This window comes from Drosophila obscura, unplaced genomic scaffold, assembly GCF_018151105.1.
Source record: "Drosophila obscura isolate BZ-5 IFL unplaced genomic scaffold, ASM1815110v1 contig_186, whole genome shotgun sequence".
Lineage (NCBI taxonomy): Eukaryota > Metazoa > Arthropoda > Insecta > Diptera > Drosophilidae > Drosophila > Drosophila obscura.
Window position 1 is genome coordinate 3,615,144 of NW_024542774.1, and position 14,687 is coordinate 3,629,830.

General features: G+C 44.2%; 3 protein-coding genes across 3 annotated transcripts; 2 read left to right on the forward strand and 1 right to left on the reverse strand.

Annotated features, from left to right (window-relative positions):
- Positions 1 to 268: 268 nt before the first annotated feature.
- LOC111078139 lies at positions 269 to 9,541 on the reverse strand. The gene is made up of 4 exons (XM_022372681.2): positions 9,401 to 9,541; positions 8,053 to 8,199; positions 987 to 1,661; positions 269 to 881 (listed from the first exon to the last, which is right to left on the reverse strand). Exons 3-4 carry the CDS (start codon positions 1,234 to 1,236, stop codon positions 799 to 801), a joined length of 333 nt encoding a protein of 110 aa, XP_022228373.1. The 5' UTR covers positions 1,237 to 1,661; positions 8,053 to 8,199; positions 9,401 to 9,541; the 3' UTR covers positions 269 to 798.
- Positions 9,542 to 10,899: 1,358 nt separating this feature from the next.
- Positions 10,900 to 12,384, forward strand: LOC111078151. The gene is made up of 4 exons (XM_022372695.2): positions 10,900 to 11,008; positions 11,070 to 11,667; positions 11,746 to 11,895; positions 11,965 to 12,384. The coding sequence occupies exons 1-4, from the start codon at positions 11,005 to 11,007 to the stop codon at positions 12,296 to 12,298; spliced, it is 1,086 nt and encodes a 361-aa protein (XP_022228387.1). The 5' UTR covers positions 10,900 to 11,004; the 3' UTR covers positions 12,299 to 12,384.
- A 981-nt stretch (positions 12,385 to 13,365) lies between these two features.
- Positions 13,366 to 14,512, forward strand: LOC111078153 (V-type proton ATPase subunit D 1). The gene has a single exon (XM_041592923.1). It carries the CDS (start codon positions 13,448 to 13,450, stop codon positions 14,489 to 14,491), a length of 1,044 nt encoding a protein of 347 aa, XP_041448857.1. The 5' UTR covers positions 13,366 to 13,447; the 3' UTR covers positions 14,492 to 14,512.
- The last annotated feature ends 175 nt before the right edge of the window (positions 14,513 to 14,687 follow it).

A 14,687-nucleotide genomic window follows, 5' to 3' on the forward strand; every position in this document is an offset into this window, starting at 1 on the left:
TTTTAATTTTAATCAATTGTATGGGGATTTGATTTGTCTGTTAATTTTAAAATTTGATTTTACTGCAGGGTAATGTCGTTTATCCTCTCTGTCACCCTCTGTTTCCAGCCCCCTTTCGAAGCGAACATTTTTGCTAAAATTATGAACATTTTTCGAACTTTAAACGCTTAAATTGTCGGAAATGACCCAATTCTCAGCCGAGGGCGATGTACATACATATGTGCGTGTATATATATGATACATACAGATATACATATTGTGTGGGGCATGTGCATGGATTTCTTTTCTGGCATTCTAATTGCATCCGCAGGCGTTCGCCACTCACGTCCGCTTGCTTTGTCCAACAACGAAAAATGGCGAAAAAAATGGCAAACTAAAAAGCAAAAGCTCTATAAATTTACATTGTCTGCGTGACCATAACCATAATTCCCTGCTCGTTTTCCCCCTACACACACAAAAAGTGCAATTTATGCGATTGCAATTAAAAAAGGACGAAGGGAACCACTTGATAGCATACATCATGGCGATAGGACGAGCTCTACGTGCGAGTGTGTGTGTTTGGAGGAGGGTCATAAAATGCCAAAAGAGTTGCAAACTATTTAAATAAACGATTTCCAAGCTCTGCTTAGGGGCAGGATTGAATGACAAAAACCAGGACGCTTTCGATGTGTCTGCCACAATCATAAAATGAATAAATGTCCCTTTTTGACCCTTTAGTAGAGACAATAAATATGAAATTTATAATCGTTATAGCTTAGGATAATTATCTATACATAGTTGATGGAATGAATATCTTCTCTAGCAAGCGCTGGTTCCTCCCAGAGGGGTAGTCCCCAAACAGGTTGCCCCAGTAGTATCTACGACTCCACTTTGGCCATACGCTGAAAGAAAAATGAACGAAATTATAAAAACATTCTGGGTGGGGACTAAAGGGATATTAAAATATTAAACGCTTAAATCTAAGCTTCAAAACGTGTTGTACTTACCCGTTTTTCCCAAACAAGAATCGATGCTGTACTGGCACTCGCTGCGATAGTATTTACAGGTGGTGGTGATAACGCCATTAGATGCGGTTAATTGCAAAACGACACACACGGGCGTGGTCTTGGAGCAGGATCTCTTTGCGGTCCACACACAGAAGATGCCGCTGCGATTGGTAAGAAAGAGGCGTCCCTCCATCGGAGAGCTAAAGCTGAGGACCAGCAGGCAACAGACGAGCAGAGCGAAGAACTTCATTATGCTGCTTGTGCATTGACAGATTGATGTCTCGGGAACTGACTGCCCTGGACCCAACTGGTCCACTCGATTTTATAGTAGTTACCTCTTCTGTCTCTTTGCGCAAGACAAATACGAGTATTTGCCCCGAATGAAAGTGAAATTCGAGATTGTAAGCTGGACTATCACGCGACTAAACCAAACTCTATTTTCGCTCTGACTGTGTTTGCCAAAATCTTTCGTCGGAAAAAGCCAGAGTAAATGTTTGCACGAACAAACAGAAGGTGACAATGCTCCACAGTCATTTGGTTAATGAGCTAATGAATAAATAAGAATTGATTGTGCTAGGTGCGGATATACGTAGTGTGCATGGTTTGGTCAGGTGGGTTCCGGTTCAGTTGGCCTGGAGTTTGGCGAGATGCCACTATTGCAGTTGGATGACGCTTCTGAAAAATAGTACGGATTTTTTTGTGGAATTAAAATGATGCTGGAAATTAACACTTTTCTAAAACTATTGGTTAGATTTGGGAAACACTCAGCACTCCCTATATTCTACTGATTATCTGGGATAGAGTTTTGGGATTTCATTGGTAATATTCATTGAACATTTGTTAATGTTAAGGTGCTACTTTATACACATTTCTTGGGCATGGCATTACAGCAATGTTGAGCGGTGCAAAAAGTGAAGTAAAATCATCTCTGGTCGGAGGAGTTGTTTTGGGTGGAAGTGGGAATGTAAGAACATTTGTGAGTATTCCAAAGTGGAATCGCTCTCTCTTTTTCTCTCTTTCTCTCTCTCTCTCTCTTGCACTACGTCAGGGCCATCAGTCGCCGTCCTCCGTCTGTCCATCATGTGTGGGGCCAGTCCCATGGATACCGTATTCCCATATTCCCCCACCTGCAGTCGAGTATGTCTCGGCACATTTCCATGTCAGTTCTGAGTTGGTATGTCATGTCAAGGGCTCATTTCGCTGCATTTGCATGTAAAACTGTAAATGTTCCGCCCCTGTGTGTGCGAGTGCTATTTCTTCGAAAGAAATCAACGAAAAGAGTACATTTCCTGCTAAATTCGGTTGGTCCGTGACAATAAAAACACCTGTGATTCTCCTACAGGAATAGGAATAGTGGTAAGCCAGCAATAAAATATCGTCATGTTATGGCAGCTTTAAGCACCTGGCAGTTCGCCTTTACTAGGGTATTAAGCAGTCGTTTTCTACCATTGCTCTCTTTCACTTACATATGTATGTATGTATGTATTTCTCGTTCATTGCTGTTTGTTGTTGTTTCCTGGCTGCTTGCTTTCGCTTGTTTTACTTTTTTATCGCACCTTAGCAACCTCTGGTCGACCCCGCCCCTCTCTACCTCTTTCGTTCCCCCTCACCCGCAACACTGACAAGGATGAAGGCGATAAAGTGCGGGGCGTTTCAGCTACGCTTGCGTTTTGTGTTGTTGTTCTTAGAGTATATTTTCCAATTGCATTTTGCATGCCATGGCATGTTCGCCTTTTCATTTCGCTTGCTCGCACAAAAGTATGTAACGGTATATGTAGTATGTATGTTTGTATGTAGCAGCAGCAGAAAACGGTACTGGCGAAACAAGATTTACACTCAAAATTTCACCTTAAATTTAGTATAAATTGCAAACCAAGTAAATATTTGCCATTTAAAAAGGGTAATCTACGGTCGGGACTTGGAGCCAAATTCACAACTCTCTCTGAAATGCCATAATTGAGTTTTGGTGTAACTCGTTTGCCCAGTACTTAACTCTCAGAAGAGATTATCAAAGAGTACGGCAGAGGGAGCAAGAAGCAGTGGTGCACTTTTGTGCGCTTTGTGGAATTCGAAGCTTAAGCACCTGTAAGAAAAAGCATGAAGAGAGAAAGAGAGAGTGAGCAATGGTCGTTCCGTTAATTAGTGGGACATTTTGATCGGATTGCATGTCATACGACATGCTTATCGCGGGTTGCTGTTGCCGTTACAGTTGCACCTTGTACACATGGATTACAAAGTTATATTTCATTTCTGTCGCTAGTTACTACTTACAGCTATAGCTAAAGGAGTATTGAGATTATTTTATATACCTATACTACAGATATACTCGTATTCATAGATCGGGCCTTTTATTATTATATTCATGATTGTAAAGGTATCCGCGACTCATGTTACTCGACATTTTTCTGTCACTTCGTTTTGGACAAGGTCAGACTGCCTGGTTGCGCCATTATAATAAAGCTGCAAAATGAAATATCATAAAATAATAAAAATTGTAATATAATTATCGTAATCTCTGCCCCAAGGCACGACCTCGCTCTTTCGCATTTCCCCGCGTTCTCTCTGTTTTTCCGAGCTGCCTTTTCACTGCAGTTGTTTGCTAATTATTTTTCATTTTCATTTAACTTGGGTCTGCCTTGTTTTCCAAGCATTTTCCCCCCTTCTGGTTCACTTTCTTCTTTTGCTTCTGCTGCTGCTTTCTTGTTTAATGCGCTTTCTGACATGGCGCTGACATTTTGCGCTGTTTTCTTCTTACTGTTTGCTTCTTCTTCTTTGTTTTCTATTAATAAGCTTAACACTGCAGTTGTATTTGTTGTTGCATGTCTTGGTTGGCCTTTCCCCCACTTGGACGCACACTTTTCCTAGTGCTGCATTATGCATGGGACTTGTTTGTCACGCTAATTGAATAATAATTCTATAATTTATGAGTATTTGAGTGCATGGTGATGGTGTCGTTTTTCTTGGATGAGATTTTAATGGGAGAGAACAAATTTAATTTTTCATAGCATACTTCTGTGGGCAACATTAATGCCCGCAAAATCTGAGTAGAATTACCCAAGAAAACAGCACCAGTAGAAATGTACGAGTATGTCCGCTGAATGTACATATGTCTGATAAATACCATATACGTATGTACATATGTACCTCCTCCGGGCAATATGCCTTTTGACTGTACCTTCAACCCATTCGTAACCTTCTAATGTCAATCGGGCCGTCATCGGTGGAGTCAAAGAACTGTCCTGTCTCGGAAAAAACAAATAAATCAAATTTGTAGACATACTTATTCCATAGGTAGATTCTGTTTTGTCATTTACAGCAATAAATTTCATATTATTTTTAGCTTAACTACTGGGCGACTATTTGGGGGCCCATGTCCCAGTACATATATACGCCTACATTTAGTACCAGCACGAGCCCTTCATGCCATCAGGCCCCCAAACCAGCAAACGAAACATCGACAGTCAACAAAAGTCTTTACGACAGTGGCAGAGGCCGATCATAGTCATCCACGTCTGGGCACCGGTTCCAATTTCCTGTCAATACATTCCAAATGGATTCCACCTAGAGCCACACATATACATATACAATACAAATGTATGTATGTATATACAACGATATCCTGTGTTCTGTGAAGTTCCGTGTCAGCTGCGCGTCCGCAAAAACCGATTTTCGGATAAAAAAAAAACAAAGAGAAATAATAATAATAACACTAAAAGGGAAAAGCTGGGAAAATAAGAAAAACCGGCGCCTGACACATACAAAACATTTGTTTGTTATACAGACTAAATGTATGAGAGTGGGATGAACGGGTCGATGGAGTGGGTGGAGGTGTAGGGCCGGGTATCCACTCCAGCTCCCCACCCTCCCCGCAGAGTGTTTTTCTTGCGTCGCACTCACGAATTATCGATAAAACATGCTCGATGATGGTATAGGGTGGTGTGATGGGTAGAAGCAGGAAGCAAGTACCAGGGAGTGGGGCTGGTAGGGAAACTCTGTCTCATTACGCCCCCAACGAGCATGTAAGTGAATAAAAGAAAGCGAGTTGGCTGACTGAAAATTGAAAATGGAAACGAAAACGAAAACTAAAGCGAAAGCGAGTTGTCTCCACTTCTTTTGCATTTTTTTAAACAATTTTTTCCGAATTCCTTTGCCGTTCTTGCAGCTTCTTCTTAAATCTTCTTCAATTTGTGTCATACTTCTTCAGCTTCTTTATTTAGTATTATTTTAAGCCATTCATTGTTTATATTCTTTATATTTTTGCCACTCGCTTAGCTCATTCCTCTGCCACTACGTCTTCTTTTTCTACTATTTTGCTTTCAACTTCTATCGCCAATTTTTTGTTCAATTTATTACCATCTTGCCCGCGACATTTGCGAGCAAAATCAAATTATTGCATGTGTCACAAACTTTCAGTTGATTGTTGGGGTGCCGAAAACAACACAAAATATCTAACCGAAAAATATACGAGCATGTATCGACCATATAACAAGATTTATTACAAGACATTTTTGCCTTTAAGCCCCACCCACGATTTGGTCATAAATAAAAGTTTTTCGTTCGTCTTTGTTGAAGTTTCCTTTTCAGTTTCGGGTTAAACGGTTTGTCGAAAGTTCCCAATTTTCTCGATTTTTTGTGTTGTTGTACATGATTTGCATGCAATGGTAAGGTCTGTAAAAATGAAACTTTGATGAGCTACTACTCATATTGACAGGAACGCCCATTTGTCTGGGTGTTTAGAGAATAGATGATGGGATTCGGCCTCGCCCCGCATAGCGTATACGCAATGTGGCTGCTGTCAGACTGAGTTGAGTGGAAAAGTTTGTGGTTGATGCCTTTTTGGTGGCTCATTTTGAAACTCACATCACATAATGGAAAGGCACTTCACTTAACAAATATATTGCAAATTAAAAGAACTGGAAATTTTTAGAATAATTATTAAATTTCTCTTATTCGCAGCGGGTAAATCTAGAGCATAGAAATGGTTAAACATTTAATAATAGTTATTTTCTAATTAATATATCAGTGTATCTCATCCCATCGACTGCTGGGTGTCTGTTCTGTTCGCCCTCCAGGCAAAGCCTGTACAGTGTATCTTCCACAATGCTTGGCTGATGTAGATGCTTGTTCAATCTGCTACAACAAATGTTCACACAAACATCTTAATCTAACATAAGACCAAAGTGCCTGGCTTGGCAGCCTTGCCACTTAAGCACTTAAGTTCTAACTGCTGCGCCAGCCCTCTGATTACTCTGCCTCTGAACAACTTCCTTGCTTTGGGCCGAATTCCTCCTCTTTGTGTTTGTGTTTGGTTCAATCAATCGCATTGCGGATGAGCACTAAGTTGTCAAGTGATCTGATTTTGGGAGAAATATTTGGTTTTCCATAGAACGTTTTATTTGTTTCTTCACATTTCAACGGAAGTATCTATTAAAAAATTCAATAATTGTTGCATACAAACAATTGATAAGCTATGTCCCAGACTTATTTTCTTATGCACACCCCCATTTAAATATGAATATCAAAAATAAAGTAGCAAAGGAAAAGTCAATTCAAAATTGAATGGAGGGAACAATGTGTGAACTTAATGGGGGGAGGGTTGTGGGATGTAGCACATGTGACACATCAACATTCAATTTTCTAATGAAATTTTCATTGTAATAAAGCACGAGACGGAGCAGATCCAACGAGAGGCGCGGGCTTAGGCGTAGGCATGGGTGGGTGGTAGGAGTCTGGGGCAACGCCCATGCTTAAGTATTCATGGGTAGCACAGTGTTGCTCCCCCAATTCACTGCCTTCCGCTCCCTCTCCCACCTACCCACTCACCCACTTTCTCTGTGTATCTCTTACTTCTTCTCTTTCTCTTCCAGCCAGATCCAGCCCGGACAGCAACCAAAATTTCTGTGCATGTATAACGATGGCTGGCAGTGTATGTGTATGTTTCGCTGCCTCTCCATATCTCTTTCTCTCTCTTCCACTTGCACTCGCATTCCCACTCCGCTCTCTGCTGACGAATTGCCTCCCCAATACAGAGTCCAACATGACCTACATTTTCGGGTCCTGGGGCCTCTGTAGCTAAGCAACTGCTGGGCCTGGGAAAGGGATTGGGACTGGGACTGGTCCTGCGAAGCAGCAGCTCCGTTCCAAAACACGAAGTAGCAAAGGCAAAGGGAAGCCAAGGGGGAAAAAAGCAGTACAGAAGGCACGCAGCACGCATAGGCAAGTGGCATGCCCCGCCTACCCATCTGCCACCATCACTTCTTCTTCACACACCCCATTCGGTCCGTATAAAAATTGTTTTCGGTTGCTTATTGGCAACAAATTTGCGTGCCTTGCATACAGAGCATTGAGATAGAGAAAAAGAGACTAAGCAAACACCGGGAGGGTACAATGCAGAGAAACCTGATAAAGGTTTCTCCCACAGCGACTTCATTAGAAAGTTTCCCAAAAGCAAAAATTTACAAAAGAAAAGAGAACAAAAAGAAAAGGAACGGAACGGAATTCTCTAGGCGTTAAATGCAGCACACAAAAAGAATTTATTAACTTGTCGGAGAGATTTTCGGTAAGATTTTCAGGTGGGGGAGATGGTGGGGAAAATGAGGATAAGCGACGGTTGGTTTACCACTAACAACTGAATTTTTTCGCAGTCTCATCAATCATTCGGTCAGGACATTTTGTGTTTGGCCTAAAATAAATAGCAGAAGTACGGAGACGGCCAGTAGGAAGCATTAGGTGGTAAGAGTTGGATGACAAGAAGAGGGAAAGTAGAACTAGTAAAGCGGAGATCGAGGAGAATGAGGGGCCAGGAAGTAACATTGAACACGACCCCGGTGCACGTGCCGGCATTTTGCCATTTATTGTTGACTTTGGTCAAACAGAAACGTATACAAAATATAGCAAAAATAAATATAGAAAAATAATATTTGAAGATGATCCAAGCTGACTGATAGCCAGCACGTGCTTGGGGTCATGTGAAACAAAATATTTTCCCTCCATCACAATTAATGGAGCGGAGGATGTGGTTAGCTGGGAGTATACCATTATTAACATTTGATTCGAAATTACTTACATTTAATTTCCTTCACCATGGATCCTCATGACTGATAAATGTAGTCTGGCATGACAACTTAGAAAAACTTTCAAAGGAGTGCCCTGAATTATTATTATGCATATTTTTTCCATTTTTAAAAGTTAATAAATTATCCACCTGGCATACCTTGGCAAAGAAAAGAGAAAACTTTTTAAATATCATAAAAATTGTAAGCAGACAGGCCACGCTCTACAAGCGTGGAGGTAGGCACACTTTATTAGCCAAGTTAACTCTTCCTGGAGCCTCCATACGCCCCCCCCCCACCCAGCGACTAATGTCGTTTGCTGTGTCGCTCACTTTACAGTTCAGAAAATTCAAATTAGAGAGAAGGTTGGGTGTCAAACCAAACGGAAGAAAAGCTGAGCAGAAGCCAAAAGTTTCTGAGACAACTTGAGCGTGGCACAGTGGCAGGCTCCTCCATAAAAGAACCAAACGTTACCGACTCAAAAGCAGCATGCTAGACTGCTCCGAAGCCACACACACACACACACACAAACTAAAGCCAGAACAGGGACTTTTACGTGTAACTGCCAAACGGAAACGGGCCGGGAAACAAAACGGAGAGGAAAAAAAATCATGAAAAATTCAGCAGAAACTTGTCCAGGAATCGGCCGAGCTAGTTTCGTTTGAGTTTTTGGGTGTGACTTCATTATCAACTGAGAACATTTCCTCAGGTCGTTTCTTGGACACGGACCGAGGACAAGACTAATGGATCCTGGCAGCAACTAAACTCAATTGTCGGAAGTAAGCCAGAATGATCAGATCCCACTAGCAGCACTTTAATTCCATAAAGTTTCCCCAGCTGTTCTCAAAAGAATAGGAACTAGCCCACCTTTATCCATATACAATACATATGTACATATGTATGCACATATTTACTACAACTATCAGAAAAATCTTTTGCCTGCTGGCTCAAGGGAGCCCCATGGGGGGATATCTTAAGTTTCCGTTGGCAATAACCAGAGTGACCTTCCTATTGCCAGACCAAGCATTATAATAACACTTTCAAAAAGGTTCTTTATGGGGTTTCATGCGGACCATCCTCTCGCCCACCCCATTAAAACAGTCGGCAAGCACCGTTAGCCTGCCGTTTCTCGTTTCTTGTTTCTCGTTTCCCTTTCCTTATGCCCATTGTTCCATGACATTCCCGTTCTCCCTTTCTCTGCCTCTGTCTCTCTCTCTCTATCACTATCTCGCCCGCTCGCCACTGGGGTTTTCGGATACGTATAATCTTCCAAGGCAAAAGTAAACCACAAACAAATTTATAGCTGCAATGCGGCCAGGCCAAGCATAACGGGGAAACATTTCTGTGAAATTTTGCACTCACTGTCGTAGATAGTCATGAAAGAACCCAACCATCAAAAAAAGAAGAAGCAAAAGTCAAGTAAGGACTATGAAAATATATAACAATAAGCAGCAAGAGCTGGGTAATGCTGCCAAGGCAACGGCAACGTCGTGTCCTCGTCGCTGGGGCTTAATGAGCCAGCCAGCAGACAGCTCGAAACGGTACAATGTGGGACACCAGTACACTGAGAGAGCGCCTAAGAGAGAGCTACGGTTTTTGGTTGTCGCTTTTGGGCTGCACGTTCTTTGCCTTTGCAGTACCGTTAGAGGTTGGCGTTGTTCTGCTGTGGCGCTTTACATGGCCATTTGTTACGTATGTGGGAGCAACAGAAGCAGCAACAGAAGCAGCAGCAGCACCACCGCCGCCACCACCAAATCTGCTGCACACTCTCTGCTGCGCTGCTTTTCTCTTTCGCTTCACTCTCTCCCTGAGCTGTTTATGCGTCATTTTTTTACGTTTTCTGCTTTGACTGTATATCTCTCTTTTTGTCTCTCTCTCTCTCTCTCTGTCCCGTGTGTGGTTCATCTATCGCTCAACGCTTTTCTTACCATCTTTATCACGCATCAACATGGCCAGAGCCAAGAGCCAGCCAGCCAGCCAGCAGCAGCAACAAAAAATATTATTTCTTGCTCAATTTTATTTCTGTCCTTTTCTTGCATTTCATTTTTTTCCTTTTTTTTTTTGTATTCCTTGTACTTGTGTATTCCTGCTGGTTCGTCAGCATTGCAGCATTTTACTCAGACAAGCACATTTCATTTGTTCTGTTGCTGTTGCTGTTGCCGAACCTTTACTGGGGGCTGGCAACGCTTTCAGCAAATGTTCGCCATTCATTTTTGTCGTCGCCTGGAAGCTTTTGGACTGCTGCGGTTGGTTGCCAGCGTTGTTGTTGTGTGTTCTTTTGGCCTCTCCAGATGCCGTCTCATACTTGTTGCGCGGTCGCTTGACGCAGCAGCTGTGTCATTGCGGTGGCTCCTCGCCCTGGGAAATGGTTTTGGTGGAATGATTTGGGGGTGGCCATGGAAATGGAAATGGCAATGGGAATGGGGCATGGGAAGTGGGATAAGGAAATGGAAATGAAATGTGTTTAGGACGGGGGCGCCGTGGAAGTTCTCTGGCCCATGAATTGGTGGGGTTGAATGAGAGCTGAAGAATTGCCTTCTCATTTTAGAGCATGCAATTTGCAGATAGTAGTGTACACTACATCGATTGGTTAGTACACATTACATAGTATTTTTTATATATGTACATATATCCCCCATAAATGCCGCACTCCCTTACCACCTTTGTGTTCGTTTAATGGTCTTATAGTTGACACAACAGCAACATACCTTTGGGAACTTTGGACAAGTTCTCGCAGTCTTCCCAGGAAAATCCGTTCTTCAATCATACCCTCCCTTTGCAGCAATGACAAAGTCAATGCCAGCGCTGCAGCTGTAACCAGGCAACCATTTAAACAAAGTAAACAGGCGTGTTGTAATCATCAGAATATTACCAGCTTGGCTCAGAGCTGTAAGGGCTATGAACAGAGACATACAAACCGACAGATTACACCAAAGAAAAGATCAAGTTTCCCGAAAACAGACAAAATGGGTGAGTTGTAATGAAAGTTTTTCAAAGGCAATGGAGCATACGAACCCCTACCTATCCTTAGACGGAATCTCTCTGCGTGCCGTGAGAATTGAGTGCGTGCTGCGAGTCCTCGAGCAGGCTATAGAGATAATTAAGATATCGTTGATCCTGCCCAAGTTGCTGGAGGAGCCCCAAACACTGCGCCGGGTGCTCGAGGGCACATCTTACGAGGAGATCCTGAAGCCGGTTGAGGATCTGTTGGAGAGCCATATGAACCGCATGGGGGCAGAGCTCACGCTGCCCATCGACCACAAAACGATCAAGATACTCGATTACTTTCAGAAGAACTACCAGATCTACAAGTTCTTCCCCCAATTAATGCGCAACCTGAGCGACAGGGACCGCACAATTATAGTCTCGTTCCAAGTCCTCTTGGACACTGCCAAAGAGCATTTGTACCGTTCATCCAAGAGCGAAATAAGCAAGGAGCGGATGCTGCACGAGATGTACCACAAGAACGAGGACATCCGGAAGAAGATCGCAAATGTGCGAAAGGACCTGGCTAGTCGCCGCATTATGGAGAAATGGAAGCTGACGGCCAAGGGAATCTTGCTGTTGAAGGTCGAGGACGATCTGGCCTACAAGAAGTGGCAGAACAATGTCCGAATTCAGAACGAGATGTGAGTGAAAGGAAGCCTGCAGCCTGATTTTCGATTCTAACATTTTCTTTTTCCCTTTCCCTTATTTATTCTCGTTAGCGAGAAATGCAGCCGCGCCATGCGCATTAACCACAGGAGCAGCTTGGATAAGCAAAAGGAGCTGGAGGAGCAGCTGCAGATTTCCAGGGATGCCTACGCAAAGCTCACTTATCAGCATCTGATGGAAGAGCAGGAGGCCCGCAATGAAAAGTAAAAGATTTCTTTCCTATTTAATAACATTCCCCCCCACCGACGCGACACTGTCTGCCACTCTTACAGGAACAAGCTCCTGTTGCAGCTGCAGAGTCTGGTTAAGAAGTACGACGCGAACATGGGGGATGTGATCCGGGAGAATTTGGTGCTCCAAGACCAATATATGGTGGCTAAGAAGGCGCTTGATAGCTTCATGGTCGTGTACCGGCGCGAGGAGGCCGTTTACAATGACATCGTTGTGCAGCGGGAAGAGGAGGAGCGCCGACGCCAACAGCAGCGCCTTGTCGTCTTCATGATGAATCGGGCAGCCTCCAAGATACAAAAGTATTGGCGAAAGTGGCGCAAGGATCAGCGCAAGAAGAACAAGCGTCTAAAGAAGGCAAAAAAGGGAAAGGGCTAGGGAATTATATTTATTTGCTCATTAGTTTCGTTAGTTGTACAATTCATACGAGCTAATATACGAGAAATAGTTTTGGCCACCACGAAGGATCTGTTTGTTTAAGAAGAATTATTTCCAATTTTTCCATAGCACACATTTTTGGGTTGATACTCGTATCAAGACCTCTGGCCAAATCTTATCCAATTGGATTAAAGAAATCCGAAATGCATTTCATGTCTCATCGAATTCCGATATGTTTTGGAAGGGACAGGGAATGGTGTACCCCCACATCGGTTGAGAGGCTTCTGCTTCGACAGCGACAATCCAGAAGATAGAAAACGCCTGTCCAAATGTTTACCCAACACGCATACACACGCGATGTTCCAGAGCAAGGGTGGTGGGTGGCGGGGGGAACAGACAGCGTACGAGCCGCAGCCGAATTTCATGTCTTACGGGGCAAACGAAAAATGGCGCAATGCTGTCGTCGCGTCGACATCGTCGCCCTTTGACCCTGCCCCATGTTTGCTGCATTGTTACTTCATTTTCGTTTTCGTTACCCACCCATTCGTCTACACCTTCTCCCTCTCCTCGTCCGTTTGGCATGTCTAATTTTCGCAGAGGTTAACATACTTAACTTGTTGGCATGCGTTGCAAGGCTGCTGCTGTCGCCGTCGCCGTCGCTCTTGCGATTGCACCGAACGGCGCAACATTGCGACACTTTGCTGCGGCAAAAGAATATGTACCGCAGCTGGAAAATGCGCAAAATCGTTGGTCCCATCCCAGTGGAATTTTGGCTTCTGTGTGTGCATGTGTGCTCCTCTGTTCATGTGTGTGCCTGTGTGTGTTCTTCATTCCACATTGTAATTGCAGATATTTTCGGCTTCTTCTGCCTCTTCTGGCCATCGCTGTCGCTGTCCATCGCTGACCACGGATTAGTTGGGTTGGCCAATCTAAGGGTGTTTTCAGGGCATATGAGCAGAATGAGATTGGTCACGTGTAGATATTTTTGTCTCTCCAAGAGTCCAAGAGTTTTTATCATGTAACTAGCAGAATTTGAAGTTTACTTTTAATTTCATGTGTCAAGTAGGCTCTTGATTCCATTCAAATTAAACAATTCAGACTGACTTACTTTCTTGACTTGAAACGAGCAGAGGATCCAGGAGCATCACCATGTCCAACAAAGACATCTTGCCCATATTCCCCTCGCGGGCGAACTCCGTGCTGATGAAGCTGCGTGTCCAGTCCGGGCAGCGAGGCATCAGTCTGCTAAAGCGGAAGCGGGACGCCATTGACCTGAAACTGCGCGAGCTGCGCCGCAGCATGCACGAGAAGGAGAACAACGTGGACGAGCGAATGCGGGCGGCCATCTTCTCGCTGGCCAAGGCCAATCTACTGGGCACGGACTTCAAGCCAGTGATTGTAGCTGACAACAAGACCGCCACGGCCATTTTGCGCAAGACGCAGCAAAAGATCGTGGGCGTGCCGCTCAACTCCTTCGAGCTGGAGGCTGAGGAGCGAGGTGCCTTTCCGCTGGCAGGCCTCTCCTGCGGCGGAGTTCAGGTGCAGAAGGTGCGGACGCATTATATCAGTGCCCTCAAGGATCTGGTGGCATATTGCTCCCTGGAGTACATGGTGCGGATGCTGGGGGCAGCCTCGCGACAAACAAACATGCGGGTGAACGCTCTGGAGCACGTGGTGATCCCACAGCTGGTCCGTACCTACAACTACATTTGCGCCGAATTGGAGGAGTTCGAGCGGGAGGACTTTTACCGCCTGAAGCGCTCCCAGGCCAAGCAGCTGGAGGCCAAAATCGCCTTCACAGAGCTGATCAAGACCAAGAACATGACGCCCGACGAGCTGGACCTATATCTGAAGAAAGGCGTCTTTGTCCACCCCGTGGCCGACACGCACTTTGACCTGGACGACTTTGACGCGGAAGCGGTCAGAGACAGGCAGCGCCAGGCGCGTCTAGAGAGGCACGAGAAACGGGAGAGGGAACGCCAGGAAGCCGAAAGCCGTGGCGAGACGCTGATTCCCACTCTCAGCTCCTTCATCACAACCTACAGCATTGTGAACTTCCTGCAGAGGATGTCTCACCAGCAGGATTCGATTACCAACACCACGTCGCAGGACAAAACCGAGCGAATCATTCGATCAAGTGTACACAGTGCCCACAGTGCTCACAGTGCTCACAGCGCTAACAAGTCAGAATAATAAATTCCCAGTTTAACCCAATCCATGGTGCATTTTTAAAAGCATAGAAGCTGTCGTTAGAAGTACTGTTGGATTGTATGTATATATTACATATGGTTATTATAAGCTAATATGCCCCATTGTACGCCTTCTGTTGCGCCGGCGCAACCGTTACAGGGGAAAAATTAAATATATTTCTTTGTCTGCTTGCCTTCAG

Bases quoted from the DNA above. Each gene is read 5' to 3' on its own strand.
- LOC111078151 (XM_022372695.2), top strand. The intron at 11,668-11,745 runs GTGAGTGAAAGG...TATTCTCGTTAG, and splicing joins GTCCGAATTCAGAACGAGAT to CGAGAAATGCAGCCGCGCCA. The intron at 11,896-11,964 runs GTAAAAGATTTC...CCACTCTTACAG, and splicing joins CAGGAGGCCCGCAATGAAAA to GAACAAGCTCCTGTTGCAGC.
- LOC111078153 (XM_041592923.1), top strand. From the start codon at position 13,448: ATGTCCAACAAAGACATCTTGCCCATATTCCCCTCGCGGGCGAACTCC.
- LOC111078139 (XM_022372681.2), bottom strand. From the start codon at position 1,236: ATGAAGTTCTTCGCTCTGCTCGTCTGTTGCCTGCTGGTCCTCAGCTTT. The intron at 882-986 runs GTAAGTACAACA...TTTTTCTTTCAG, and splicing joins TTCTTGTTTGGGAAAAACGG to CGTATGGCCAAAGTGGAGTC.